The following is a 15525-nucleotide window of genomic DNA, read 5'->3' as shown; positions in this document are numbered from 1 at the left end:
CGTCCTTCTCATCCTTGATCCCAAGGCCTAACCATCGATCCTGGACTATAAATGACAATCTATTAGTTGATCCAACATACCATCTAAAAATAGAAAAAGCCATTCAAGATTGCATCACTAATAATTTACCAACAGATACTACAAATCCACTGACTTTATGGGAAGCTCTCAAACCTTACATTAGAGGAGTATGTATCAGCCAGGCATCTTATCGCCGTAAATTGAATCAGCAAATGCACAACAAATTAGAGGAAGCTTTTTTTAAAGCCTCTGAAAAGTTCCAAAATTTGCCTTCTCAAACTACCAACATTGCCTATGATAACGCAAAGTCGGAACTTGATTTTTTTTTGACAGACTTGGCTGTGCAGACTCTTGGCAAAACTAAACATACACTATATATAAAAGCTAATAAGCCAACCACATTCTTAGCATTAACTCTACGTAGAGCTGACCACATTCCGAAACCGATTCGACTACAAATAACCAAAAACAAATATTCTAGTAATCCACAGAAAATTCTAAATGAGTTCCGCAGGACCAAAATACACAAACATTCGACTCCATAAAATTAGACGCTCTATTATCCTCTATTCTACTCCCAGCCCTCTCTGTTACTCAACAAGAAACTTTAGTCACATCTGCAATAAAATCCCTAAAGTTACACAAATGCCCAGGCCCTGATGGATTCTCAGCCACCTATTATAAACACTTTACTACACTACTATCCCCACTTATGACAAACGCATTTAATTCATTCTTAGAAGGATATTCCTTTCGCACGGTTGGGATTTGAACCAGTGACCCTTCTTACTGCTAGGTGAAAGTGCTATCCACTACACCACTGTGCCACCCGATAATACTTCATGGTCCAATTATAGGCCAATTTCAATACTCAACATAGACATAAAAATATTAGGTAAGATCCTATCTAATAGACTTAACCCAGTTATTGGAACCCTAATTCATAAAGATCTCACTGGTTTCATACCTTCCAGACAAACAGGTGATAACATACGTCGTGCTACCCTACTGGCCCATAAAGCCAGATCTTGCAAAATCCCTGCCTGCTTCCTCTCTATCAATATACAAAAGGCATTTGACACTCTGTCATGGTCTTATCTTAAAGCCATTCTTCATAAATGGGGATTTGGAGAGCGGTTCCTGAGATGGATTTCCTCTCTTTATCATAATCCAAAAGCTTATATATACTATTCAGGTTACCGCTCAGACCCCTTTAACATAGAAAGAGGAACCAGGCAGGGATGTCCATTATCCCTTCTTCTATTCACCTTAGCTATTGAACCCCTAGCTCAACTCATTAGATCCAATATAAATATAAAAGGACTTGAAGTAGGTGGTCACCAGCATAAGTTATGTTTATTTACCGATGACGTCTTAGTATTTCTTACTTCGCCCCTACTATCAGCCCCTAACCTCATTGAAATACTTACTAAATTCGGTAAAATATCTGGCCTCAAGATTAATCAACAAAAATCAAAAGCCCTAAATATATCGTTACCACCTGAACTACTAAAATAGTTACAAGACTCCCTTCTATTTACATGTTCGACAACACATATACCATACTTAGGTATCTCATTAACGGCTAATCCAGCTGACTTATACTCTGCAAATTATCCACCCATGCTAACTCAACTAACAACTTTAATGAAAAAATGGTCTTCTTTACCATTAGCATGGATGGGTAGAATCACAGTGGTAAAATGTCAATACTGCCTAAAATCTTATATCTTTTCCGAGTACTTGCTATAAATGTTCCTGCTTATTTTCTCTGCATACTGCAATGCAAATCGGCCCAATTTATTTGGGGTAAACTTAAACCACGATTACCACAAACTACCCTATATATGCCCCGAATCCGTGGAGGCTTGAGTGTTCCAAACTTCTTGAAATACTATTATGCTTCTCAATTAGCACAAATAACCAAATATCACGCCACAAAAGAAGTTCCTCTTTGGGTAGCTATAGAATCGGTGGACTGTGATCCACTTTCCATATCAAATCTATTATGGCTTTCACCATCCCAACATCGTTCAATAACAAATCTAGTCACAAAACATAGCCTCTCAATTTGGGATAGACTCAAATTCCGTTTTGGTCTCAAATCTCCACTTAACCCACTTCTCTCCTTTTTACACAACCCCTACTTCTACCCAGCTTGGACTTTACCTTCCTCCTTTAAAGCCTGGATAAATGTGGGTCTTACACGAGTTCATCACTTCTACGGATCTGATAAACTTATATCATTCCCTACATTAAGCAAATCTCACAACATACCTAGTAAAGAAACATTTAGATATTTACAAATTAAAAACTTTTTGTCCCAAAACGTCCCCACAAACTTGACAACCCCAGACTATACTACATTTGAACGATCATGTATGTCCGATCCACACAGACGAGGACTTATCTCTGACTTATACGCTCAACTACTTTCACAAACAACCTCCTCTCACCGTCTTATACTTCCAAATGGGAGGCTGATTTAAAACTTCCTAAAGACACATTGGATTGGGTACAAATCTGGCAAACTACAAAATAAGCCACACCCAACATAGTAGCCCTTGAAACAAATTATAAAGTCCTTACCAGGTGGTACCTAGTGCCAGCACGAATATCAAAACTCCTTCCCCAATACCCCCTCATTGTTTGAGGATGCAGTGACTTAGGTACACATCTGCACATTTGGTGGACTTGTCCAATAGTCCAAACCTTTTGGTCAAAAATATTTAATATTCTCTCTACAATGTTTGAAACCACTTTGCAACTGGGTCCATCGGTGGCCTTCCCAAATAATAAACCACGAAACGTAACTCAACGCCAATTTAAACTCTTATTATATGTTACAACAGCTGCAAAACAATCTATAGCAAAAGCCTGGAAAACCGATAAGCTCTGTGAAGTGTCGGTAACGCAAGCTATGATCCATGCCAAAATGGAGGCAATCATACTTGAAAAACTGGCCAAATTTGTAACTCAAGCTATGATCCATGCCAAAATGGAGGCAATCATACTTGAAAAACTGGCCAAATTTGAATCTCTATGGCTTCCATGGATAACACACATTCTTCTGCCAGATTTAGACTATTCACTTCTTTTACCCTAATGAGATCTACCACCTTTACGGTCTCTAATATTATATGTTCCCTTATATATTTGAACTTTCATTTCCCTCTGGAGACCCCTCATTCCCTCCAAATCATTTCAGATCCCACCCCATATTACCACTCATTAGATTTTATTTTTAGTGATGTATAACAATAGAAATATATTATTATTAATAAATTATTACATTCTTATATTGAATTACTCTATGGTAGACAAAATATGTTTTTTTTTTTAGATACAAACTAACCATAGCTTTGATGGGGGTGTTTTGGGGAGGCGTCCATTCATCCAGGATACGCCGGGCCAAATTGCCGGACCTTGGCCCTGGTTGTGTGGGTGTCTCTCCAGGTCATCTCAATAATGTCCAATTTATCTAACATAGTTGCATTTTTATGTCTCACTTTTTACGACATATTGTTATTTTTTTATTTTTATTTTTTTTTTATGTTTTTATTATTCAAATGACAACGGATTTAATAATTGTTAAAATATATACTTCAGATATATATACTGGAAAATAGATTTTCATATTGCTTTTTTCACGGTAACTTAAAGGGGTTGTAAAGGTAAAAATTTTTTCACCTTAATGCATTCTATGCATTAAGGTGAAAAAACTTTTGACAGTACCGCCGCCCCCAGCCCCCCCGTTTTACTTACCTGACGCCTCGAATCTTCGCTCCTCGTCCTCGTCAGCTTCATTGCAGCTCAGCCTGGTCGCTGATTGGCTGCAGTGGATGGATTGAAAGCAGCGCAGCCATTGGCTCGCGCTGCTGTCAATCACATCCGATGACGCGGCGCGCCGGGGGGCGGGGCCGAGTGATACAGCGAGCAGCTATAGCCGCCGGCTGTATCACGGGAGCGCGCCCGCAAGCACTCACCACCGTGCGAGGGAGCTCGCATGAAGGTGGTAAATGCTTGCGGGGAGGAGCTGAAACAGCCGCCCAGGGACCCCAGAAGACCAGGTTCGGGGCCACTCTGTGCAGAACGAGCTGCACAGTGAAGGTAAGTATAACATGTTTGTTATTTTAAAAAAAAAAAAAAAACATCTTTACAACCCCTTTAACTATTGTTATTCTAACAGTAATTATTGAGAAGTTCCTTTACTCATAATTTGTTACCTTATACAAATTTAAAACCTATACTGTAAACTTGTAATGTTTTATTCCCAATAAATTATTTGAAAAGAAAAGGGGAGGTGCAAGAGTGACCCTAAAATGATGCCCCCCCCTGAAAAAAGTTCTGCGGACGCCCATGATCACAAGTGAAGTGATTGTCTAGGAAATAATATACAATAATATGCAACTTGTAAGTCAGATAATTGCAGCTTCCAGCACAGATATTTACCTTTTTTACAGAATCCCATTTTTGAACGAATAAAGGTGAAATCAGGAAGACCGTGCAAGTTTTATTGTCCTAAGCTTTGCACTTTAAACAATCTGTCCACCAGTGGCGGCCTGTACATTGTGAACGCACAGGCGCGGCCCCCCCCCAACCATGCGCCCGACCCCTTTCAGGACGCCGGATGCATGGTTTCCTATGGCGGGGGTGGGAGGGGCTGGTATTTTTTGAAGCACCTGATTAGAGCCAGAGGCTCTAACAGGCTTAGAAATAGGGTGGGCTCGGGGCGTAGAGAGTGCGCCCTCATCTCACCCAATTGTGTGACGATAGCAAATTCATTTTCACACTTACGTTTCTCCCCGCCAATCAGGAAGCAGGTCGACAGACCTGTTTCCTGATTGGCCAAAGCACCAGGACATCCTATTGGATACCTGGTGCTTAGGAAGAGGAGGCAGGAGCAGAAGAGACATGAGGAAGGACATCCCCGCCGGTGCTGCTGACAAAGGACTCAGCACTGTAAGTGCCATACCACCCGCAGGGGGTGGGGGTGGTGCTGTCAGAGCCACGAGAGGGGGGTGCTGTCAGAGCCACGAGCAGGAGGGGTGCTGTCAGAGAGCCATGAGCAGGGGGGTGTTGTGCTGTCAGAGAGCACTGGGGATGGTTCTGTTCTACTACTGCCCAGGGGAGGTGCTGTCAGAGCCGCGGGGGGGGGGGATTCCGGGAGCCGCGAGCCAGTGCAGATCAGTGAGGCTGATCTGTATACCCTGAGCTGTATAGCCTGAGCTGTATTCCCTGAGCGGTATTCCCTGAGCTGCCTACCCTGAGCTGCATACTCTGAGCTGCATACCCTGATCTGCATACCCTGATCTGCACACCCTGATCTGTACACCCTGATCTGTACACCCTGATCTGGACACCCTGATCTGCACACCCTGATCTGCACACCCTGATCTGCACACCCTGATCTGCACACCCTGATCTGCACACCCTGATCTGCATACCCTGATCTGCACACCTTGATCTGTACACCCTGATCTGTACACCCTGATCTGCACACGCTGATCTGTACTCCCTGATCTGCATACCCTGATCTGTATACCCTGATCTGTATACCCTTAGCTGTATACCCTTAGCTGTATACCCTGATCTGTATTCTCTGAGCTGTATACCCTGATCTGTGATGCTGAGCTTTATAACATAATCTGTATACCCCGATCTGTGAGGCTGAGCTATAAACTCTGTCCTGTGATGCTGGGGCTGTATACTCTGTCCTGTGATTCTGGGGCTGTTTACTCTATCCTGTGATGCTGAGCTGTATACTCCTGGCACTATGGGTGGAAGCAAGTGGAGTACAGGACGGAGTGGGGATGGAGTGGGGGGGGTTCTATAAGGGGTGCAAGAGTATTCCTCAATTGTGTACAAAATGTTTGTCATGCATTCCATGTAACATCTGTTACACTATTGTGTTTTTAATGTTAGAACTAAATAAATTATATTTGTATTACTATATTTTTAACTTTTTTTATGTGCCTTAAAAGTCCACCATTAGGGGGTTCTTTTCTATGTTTGGGGTTCTATAAGGGGTGGGGCTTATGAGCAGTGGGAGGGGTCAAAAAGGAAGGGCGGGGTCCGGCACCCCCAATTCTAAAACACCATCCGCCACTGCTGTCCACCAAATTAATATTTCAGTTTTGGCAGATTATAATGGTTGATTTACTGACTAATTTCTTATATCTCTTTCTTGAGGACGCCAGCAGCATCTCTCCCACCTAAAGTAACTTAACAGATATTGTAAAAGAAAAATGGTAGGACAGTTGGCACCATAGGTGTGCGCAGCCTATTGCATTAGGGTGTGCACTCCAAAGCTCAAACACACAGTGTCAGTACCGATCACTCATTGTGTTCATTCAGAAAGGGAAGGGGCCAGTAAATTACTCATTTATAGGCCCCTTCCCCCACTCATCCTAAACCATCCCCCTATGTGTGCCCGCAGCAACAGCTGGTGGGAGAGAAAAGGAGGAAAGCCAGCAGCGCTGCGGCTGGTAGGGGGAAGCCAGGGCAGTAGAGAGTATCTGCGCTGCATGGGGTGATTAGGGTGTGCCCAGGCACACCTCATATACTCATTGTATTGGTCAAAACAAATGGGTAGAGCAGGAAACCTAACATGAGAAATCTTACCACAGTCAGCTTTGATATATAAAGTTGGGTGGTTCAACTTGTCTGCATGAACCTCAAAATATATATATTTTTTTTTATCCATACAAATTGTACAAAGGAACATTCACGTTTATACTATATGGTTTTCAAACAATGCAGCTGTGCAAAATGACCACTTACCTACTAAAATTGCTGATATTAGAGAAGGGAAGAACACCCTCATGCAGAATAAATTTAAGCTTGGAAAAACCTGCCCAAATCACACAGATAAAGTTAGGAAGACCAGTTTGCTACATTTGGTTCAAATTAATATATACAGTATCTCACAAAAGTGAGTACACCCCTCACAAAAATAAAAGACCCTTCATTTCTTTTTAAGTGTGCAAACTTACAAAATCTGCAGGGGATCAAATAATTATTTTTCTCACTGTATATAGCGCTATCAATTTATGCAGAACTTTACATATACCTGTGTACAGTATGTGTAAAAGGAAAAAAAAAAAGATTCATATTTCTTAGAAACTCCAGATCCCTGAATTACTAGGTCAACCCAATTAATGTGTCCATGACAAGGTGGTCTTACTCTCATTATTGGACTAAAATTTTACATCAAAGAGAATGCAGAGTGATATGTTTTCTACTGCAACAAAAGTTAGAAGTCCAGGGAATGGGGTGTTAGGGCCCAGAACACTAACCAGGCAGAGATTAGACATGAGAAGCTAAGAACATTTTGACCTCTAGCATCTGTAGTATCTGTTTTGTGTGAATCAATCAAAGGTACGTATGGGTCAAATATATAGAAATAAAAAGGATAGTTTGCACAAATTCTGTTATTAATGATACAAGCAGAGTTTAATAAATAGACTGCTTAACGCCAAGAGCTGTTACATTAAAATCCTTCTCATGTTAAAATGCAGATTCTAGAACTCTTGTACAAAGGTCAAAGTGTTCAGGATGAACTAATAGTACAGATGATTGTGGACAAGATTAATTCTGAAGAAGTTGCCCATTATGGTACGTATATGTATTTTCTTTCTGTTTAAGATGTTTATACTGTACAGTACATGGCTGCTTTCCCTACACCTGTCATTCATTAAATACACCAGGAATGTGCAGTTCATTTTCTGCGTTCTCATCTACAGTCATTCGCAGACTAGAAATTAGAATATTTCACATGGCACTAAATGTACAGTTCATGTGATATATTCTTGTTTCAGTGAGCATAGACTAGATCACAGACGGGCAAAGTGTGAATTAGAACTCAAAATACATTTTTAGAAATATAGGTGTTGATTTACTAAAGGCAAATAGACTGTGCACTCTCCAAGGGCAGTTGCCCCATAGCTCAGTAAGGACACTTTCACACTGGCAACGCTCGGGCGTCGCTATTTTTAGCAGTGCTTTACCGTCGTTTTTGCAGGTCACTTTTAACAGTCAAAAAAGGGTCAAAAGCGCCGCAGCAGCATTGCTTCGCCGGCGCTTCAGCTGCGCTGACCATTGATTTCAATGGGCAGGGGCGCTTTAGGAGCGGTGTATACACCACTCCTACAGCGCCTCAAAGATGCTGCTTGCAGGACTTTTTTTAGCGTCTTGCAAGAGCACCGCTCCAGTGTAAGAGCACTCAGGCTTTCACACTGGAGTGACAGGAGAGGCACTTTACAGGCGCTTTGCAGGCCCTATAGTGCCTGCAATAGGGCTGAGTGTGAAAGGGGTCTAAGTGAGGTAAAACTTCACTTTGCAAAGAATACCCAATCAAGTGCAAAGAAAATAAAAAAACAGCTTTTTTGCTTGCTCATGATTGGATGATGGAAGTCAGCAGAGCTTCTGCTCATTTAATAAGCTCTGGAGCAACTGCACTTACAGATTGAAAGTGTATTTGCTTTTAGTAAATCAACCCCATAGTGTGAAGACTTAAAAAAATTAATTGGGGGAGGTCTGAGAAAATTTTGCTCTGACTTTTAGGGCAACAACATAAAAGAGGCTGAGTGCTTCCGACCTAGAGCAAACATACTACAAGTTGCCACTGGTACAGGAAGTGAAGGAAAGATTCTCTGGTGAACACAGGCAGTAAGCAAAACATGACAACACTTTCCACCATGAAAAAAAGTTTCACCTGGAGGATTTCATCAACTTACGTGTTTTTCCTCCCAATAGCAGCTTGTAGTGTGTGTATGTAAACCTTAAAGTGATACTAAAATCTCTCTTTTTTTTTTTTTTTAATTAAAAATAATAAACATGTTATACTGTTGCAGTGGATTTGCACAGAGCAGCCCAGATCTTCCTCTTCTTGGGTCCCTCTTCAGTGCTACTGGCTCCTCCCTTCTGTTGGGTGCCCCACATCAAGCAGTTTGCTATGGGGCACCTGAGCAAGCCACAGCTCCCTATGTCCATTCAGACACAGAGCTGCGGCCCGCCCTGCCCCACACCCTTTATCTCCTCATTGGCTGACTGACTTTGACTTACAGCAGCAGGAGCCAATGAGGAGAGGAGTCCGGGGCAGCTGAGACACTCCTGCAACATCACAGGATCGAGATGGACCTCGGGTAAGTATAAGGCCGTGTTCACACTGGTACGACAAACGCTCCGACATTGGGAGCTCATGTCGCATGACGTGTTAAAATCAATGTTTCCCTATGGGAGCCTAACTGGTCCGATACAAGTCGGTCCGACTTTGAAAATGCTCCCTGCACTACTTTGGTCTGACTTTGATCTTACTTCAGCCCATTGAATATCACTGAACTTGGATCAAAGTCGAATTGCCGTCTGATCAGACTTTGGCATGCGACTTGGTGTGCTCTGATGATCTTGAAGGGGAACTCCTTGCCAAATTGAAAAAAAAAAACAGCATGGGTTCCCCCTCCAAGAGCATATCAGTCCCTTTGGTCTGGTGTGGATTTTAAGGGGCACTCCCACGCCGAAAAAAACGGCGTGGGGGTCACCCCAAAATCCATATGCTTATCCGAGCATGCAGCCCGGCAGGTCAGGAAAGGGGATGGGACGAGCGAGCGGCCCCCCCTCCTGAACAATACTAGGCCACATTCCCTCAACATGGGGGCTTCGAGGCAAGGGTTGCCCTGTGCCCCCCCACCCCTAAACTCCCCATGTTGATGAGGACAAGGGCCTCTTCCCGACAACCAACGGGTTGTCGGGGTCTGCGGGTGGGGGGCTTCCAGATTCCGATAAGCCCCCCGCCCGCAGACCCTGACAACCAATGGCCAGGGTTGTTGGGAAGAGGCCCTTGTTCTCATCAACATGGGGACAAGGTGCTTTGGGGCCTCCCCTGCCCCAAAGCACCCACCCCCCATGTTGAGGGCATGTGGCCTGGTACGGTTCAGGAGGGGGGGCGCTCGCTCATCCCCACCCCCATTCCTGACCTGCCAAGCTGTGTGCTCGGATAAGGGTCTGGTATGAAAAACATGGCGTGGGGGTTCCCCTTAAAATCCATACCAGACCAATGGGCTTGGTATGCTCTTGGAGGGGGAACCCATGCCGTTTCTTTTTTAATATTTTGCGTGGAGTTCCCCCTAAAGATTCATACCAGACACAGTATTAAAATAATAAGGTCAGCGCAAAAATTCAAATAACAAAAGATAACAAGCAGCTGAACACTGAAGGTAAACATATAAAACCTCAAAGAACGTATAATAAACAAAGCAGTGCAGCGCTAAACCCAAAAGTCCAAATAGAAGTCCATTTAGAGTAAAATCAAATGTTGGTAGAGAAAGGCTCTCCTCTGTAGTGATAAAAGTGCTCAAGATAGTCCATGCAGTGCTACATATCCGTGATACCACCACCGGCTAGCTAAACTGCTCACCTCAGCATATGGACCCCTGAACTAACAGATGGGTCAAAACAGCATTTACCACTCTCAGTGGATGGGGATGAAGACTTGTCTAGGCAGATGATCCCATGGTAATAAAGATGGCACTCAATATTGTAGATCATATCACATGCAATAAAAATAAAAATACATAGTGCACACTGCGTGGCTTAAAAATGATAACATTTATTAAAGTCAGGTACTCACATACACAGCACTATGCCCTGGTGCTGGGATACAGATAAAATAGCATCAAAGGATAACATAAGTTAGATGGTGGCTGCAGTGATGTCCAAAAACCTCTCGCACGCGTATCGTCCACCTCCGGACTTCATCAGCGATAATGGAGATAAAAGACATCACATCTATATATAGAGAGCCCAAATATCTACTTCCTATAGGATAAAAAACCTCCCACGGGTACCGTCCAATCAGCTCCGGCCGCCGTGGGGTCAAAGGTATTGCTTCCTACCAAAGCTACTAAGTCACTATAGTAACTCAGGCTTTTGCATCATGACGCCCGGTCATGTGACATTATACTCAGGAAGCAGGAAACACCTGTTAGCATGAGATTAAGTTAAAAGGACCGCCGTGACGTCACTGACGCCGGGATGGACGGTCATGTGACCCTATGTTCTTGTTACCAGCAGAAGCTGGAACACACCCAGATCAAGAGCTCCACCCCTGATAGCCCAAGCCTCCCCCTCAAGCCGTCACTCAGGAGGCAGGACACTCCTATTAACATGAGTTGAAACGGCCGCCGTGACGTCACTGACGTCAGGACGGCCGGTCATGTGACCCTACTTTCATGTTACTAACAGAAGCTGGAACACAAACAAATGCAGAGCACCGCCCCTAGTAGCCAAACCTCCTCCCCGAGCCGTCACTATGGCGATCAGCTAAATATAGCTGCAGCCTTTGTCCAGCTTGCTTAATGACATTTGAGTATAAGAACCAAATGTCACCATTCATAAAACCATTACCGGGCCCATGAATGGAACAAAATTCCTGATCACATTACATGCCCTAAGCTGAAAACAAGAATAAGAAGGAGATTTCAAAATATACTATACTATATAAATGACATCACTACAGCCACCCTACGCACCCACCCTAAACATCTATTCACAATCCAAATGGATAGGGTAAACATATTACAAATGTGTGTGTCTATTGTATATCTATTCACAGTCATAATGTATACGACACACACATTACAGATATAAGTATCAATATTACAGTGAAAAAATGCACCATGCACGTAATTAATAAACAAATCCAGCTTGGTCCTATCTCCTGTCCAAATCATAATAATGTCATTGATATATCTCTGGTAACATACAAGTTCTGGGGGCGTATTTTTGTAAATAACGTCTTCCTCCCAGTGTGCCATAAATAAATTGGCACACACATTTGCGAGATAAGCTGGCCCCTGGGGTTATAGATCCACCTGTTCCGTTTGAGAATAGGATTTTCAATATACTGACAGGATTTTATGCCTTGTGGACAGTGTCCACCATGCAAACAGGCTAAAAGTAATATTAAAAAACGTAAGGAGTTTATCGCCACAGCTACTAAGAAAGTTTATAAAATAAAGGACTTTATCACATGTTCCACCACAGGGGTAGTGTACATGATGGAGTACGAATGTGGCCTCCAGTACATAGGGAGAACATCTAGACCTCTGCATATTAGAATAGGAGAACGTGTGAATAACATTAAAGAAGGTTTGGTCACTCATAATGTTTCCAAGCATTTTTGATTATTCCATGCTCGAAGCCCCGCCAAATTAAAATTTTGGGGGGTTAAAAAAGTGACCCCACACTGGAGGGGGGGGAACTTTATTCGACAATTGAACCGCCGTGAGTCGTTTTGGGTGTATGAGACCCAAGTGGGGGTACCCACGGGACTCAATGTCGAATTCGACTTGAATTGTTTCATCTCTGATAGATAATAATCTGTACGGTGTATCATCTCAGATTGGTTAATAAAGTGCATGGTGATAGAGAGTTAGATAATATTTGTATGGCGATTGTTAATTATGTGCATGGTGCATTTTTTCACTGTAATATTGATACTTATATCTGTAATGTGTGTGTCGTATACATTATGACTGTGAATAGATATACAATAGACACACACATTTGTAATATGTTTACCCTATCCATTTGGATTGTGAATAGATGTTTAGGGTGGGTGCGTAGGGTGGCTGTAGTGATGTCATTTATATAGTATATGGGGAATTTTCTTCCATGTGCTGATCTTATAGTTATAATTTTGAATACCAACAATTTTATTTTGAAATCTCCTTCTTATTCTTGTTTTCAGCTTAGGGCATGTAATGTGATCAGGAATTTTGTTCCATTCATGGGCCCGGTAATGGTTTTATGAATGGTGACATTTGGTTCTTACATTCAAATGTCATTAAGCAAGCTGGACAAAGGCTGCAGCTATATTTAGCTGATCGCCATGGTGACGGCTCGGGGAGGAGGTTTGGCTACTAGGGGCGGTGCTCTGCATTTGTTTGTGTTCCAGCTTCTGTTAGTAACATGAAAGTAGGGTCACATGACTGGCCGTCCTGACGTCAGTGACATCACGGCGGCCGTTTCAACTCATGTTAATAGGAGTGTCCTGCCTCCTGAGTGACGGCTTGAGGGGGAGGCTTGGGCTATCAGGGGTGGAGCTCTTGATCTGGGTGTGTTCCAGCTTCTGCTGGTAACAAGAACGTAGGGTCACATGACCGTCCATCCCGGCGTCAGTGATGTCACGGCGGTCCTTTTAACTTAATCTCATGCTAATAGGTGTTTCCTGCTTCCTGAGTATAATGTCTCATGACCAGGCGTCACGATGCAAAAGCCTGAGTTACTATAGTGACTTAGTAGCTTTGGTAGGAAGCAATACCTTTGACCCCACGGCGGCCGGAGCTGATTGGACGGTACCCGTGGGAGGTTTTTTATCCTATAGGAAGTAGATATTTGGGCTCTATATATATAGATGTGATGTCTTTTATCTCCATTATCGCTGATGAAGTCCGGAGGTGGACGATACATGTGCGGGAGGTTTTTGGACATCACTGCAGCCACCATCTAACTTATGTTATCCTTTGATGCTATTTTATCTGTATCCCAGCACTAGGGCATAGTGCTGTGTATGTGAGTACCTGACTTTTCATAAGCCACGCAGTGTGCACTATGTATTTTTATTTTTATTGCATGTGATATGATCTACAATATTGAGTGCCATCTTTATTACCGTGGGATCATCTGCCTAGACAAGTCTTCATCCCCATCCACTGAGAGTGGTAAATGCTGTTTTGACCCATCTGTTAGTTCAGGGGTCCATATGCTGAGGTGAGCAGTTTGGCTAGCCGGTGGTGGTTTCACGGATATGTATCACTGCATGGACTATCTTGAGCACTTTTATCACTACAGAGGAGAACCTTTCTCTACCAACATTTGATTTTACTCTAAAGGGACTACTATTTGGACTTTTGGGTTTAGCACTGCACTGCTTTGTTTATTATACCAGACACAGTGCCTGGTATTGTCGGGGATCAAAGTCTGATCCCTGCACAGTGGTTTGAACACCACGTGATTTATCTAGTACAATTTTGCACTTGTCACTTTGGATTCCCCAACAAAGGGTCTAATTTATATAAGATTTACATGCACATGGGACTCAGTTTTTATATTATATCATTTTGTAATTTTTTGTTTTTTCACTTATATGGGATAATGACTGTGCCAATGTATTTACATACAGTTTACAATTCTCTTTTGCACTGACTAGCACTTATCACTTTATGTTCATAATATATACCATTGCATTGATATATTTTAAATTTTTTATTATTTTTTATTCTTTAGCATTTTTATTACACCTGCCAATTTACACTTGTGAGGGGATTGAATCTTCGCACTGGTGCACCCGTCACTTTGGAAAGAAGATTATTTGTATACTGATACTCCCTCTTCATAACACAGCGCCACTCCCTATTTTCTGATTTCACCCATCCATCTTTATGTTAACAGCTTGTATTTCTCAAGTTAGTCATGCTTTAATCACAGATAGGGCTTTCGGTTGGAATTATACTGTAATTATTATCGTTATAATTGAAAGTGCCAATATAGGGAAAAATGTGAAGCTTTTTTTTTTTGTTTGTCTCAATATGATTTTGCCATACTGACTTTCCTTAGCTTTACCATTAGCCCTACCCCAAACCTAATAGTTATCCTAACATTGGCCTAAACCCTAATGTCAAAGAATGCTCTCCTGCACTCAAGTGATATGCTTTAAGGCTTATAGTGTCAAACGACCTAGTGCATTAGTATATTAACATTTTTTGAAAGATAAAAAGCAGCCAGTGTTATACTCACAAACACATGACATGGATATGCATGTCATAAAAAGTAAAGGAGATCACCTCCAGGTCTGCCACAATCAACTGGTATTGTGGGAATACTAGACAGCATCCGTAATAGTTAACACGTTTCTCTTAATCAGAGCCAAACAAGTGTTTGACCAAACACTAATTTATATAGACAATATTATACCCATATTGGTAAGTTCCACCCCTAGATAATTACCTAGGTCCCACCTCCTAAGGGGGTGGAACTTACCAATACGTTTGTATGTTTTGCTAACTTAATTTCACCCTTACTTAGCTCTACATTTATAGTGGTTGCAAAGGCTGACGTTTTTTTTTTTTTTTTTTTTTACCCTAATGCATTCTATGCATTAGGTAAAAAACCTTCTGTGTGTAGTAGAGGCGCTCTCTCTCTCTCTCTCTCTCTCTCTCTCCTCATTGGCTTAGAGACAGTAGTGGGAGCCATTGACTCCTGCTGCTATCAACCACTGACAGGGGCGGGGCTGAGCCACACTTTGTGTGTCTATGGACATACAGAGCCGGTTAGGGAGTGAGCCCGCATGAGTGCCCCAATAGCAGACGGCTTGCTATGGTGGGCACTTGGCGGGGAGGAGGAGCCAGGAGCACCAATGGGGGACCGCAGAAGAGGAGGGTCAGGGCTACTATGTGCAAAACTATTGCAAAGAGCAAGTATCACATGTTTGTTATTTTTTTA

At 42.5% G+C, this 15525-nt stretch overlaps 1 protein-coding gene across 1 annotated transcript in view; it reads left to right on the top strand.

Moving 5' to 3' along the window:
- AK9 (adenylate kinase 9) overlaps positions 1–15525 on the top strand; it is a 162697-nt gene that overhangs the window by 26575 nt on the left and 120597 nt on the right. Inside the window, 1 exon segment of the mRNA XM_073627060.1 lies at positions 7542–7638. Coding sequence (XP_073483161.1) covers positions 7542–7638 — 97 coding nt within the window.

Source organism: Aquarana catesbeiana, linkage group LG04 (genome assembly GCF_042186555.1).
Source record: "Aquarana catesbeiana isolate 2022-GZ linkage group LG04, ASM4218655v1, whole genome shotgun sequence".
In the NCBI taxonomy this organism is placed as follows: domain Eukaryota; kingdom Metazoa; phylum Chordata; class Amphibia; order Anura; family Ranidae; genus Aquarana; species Aquarana catesbeiana.
This window is presented reverse-complemented; position numbering and strand designations above follow the sequence as displayed.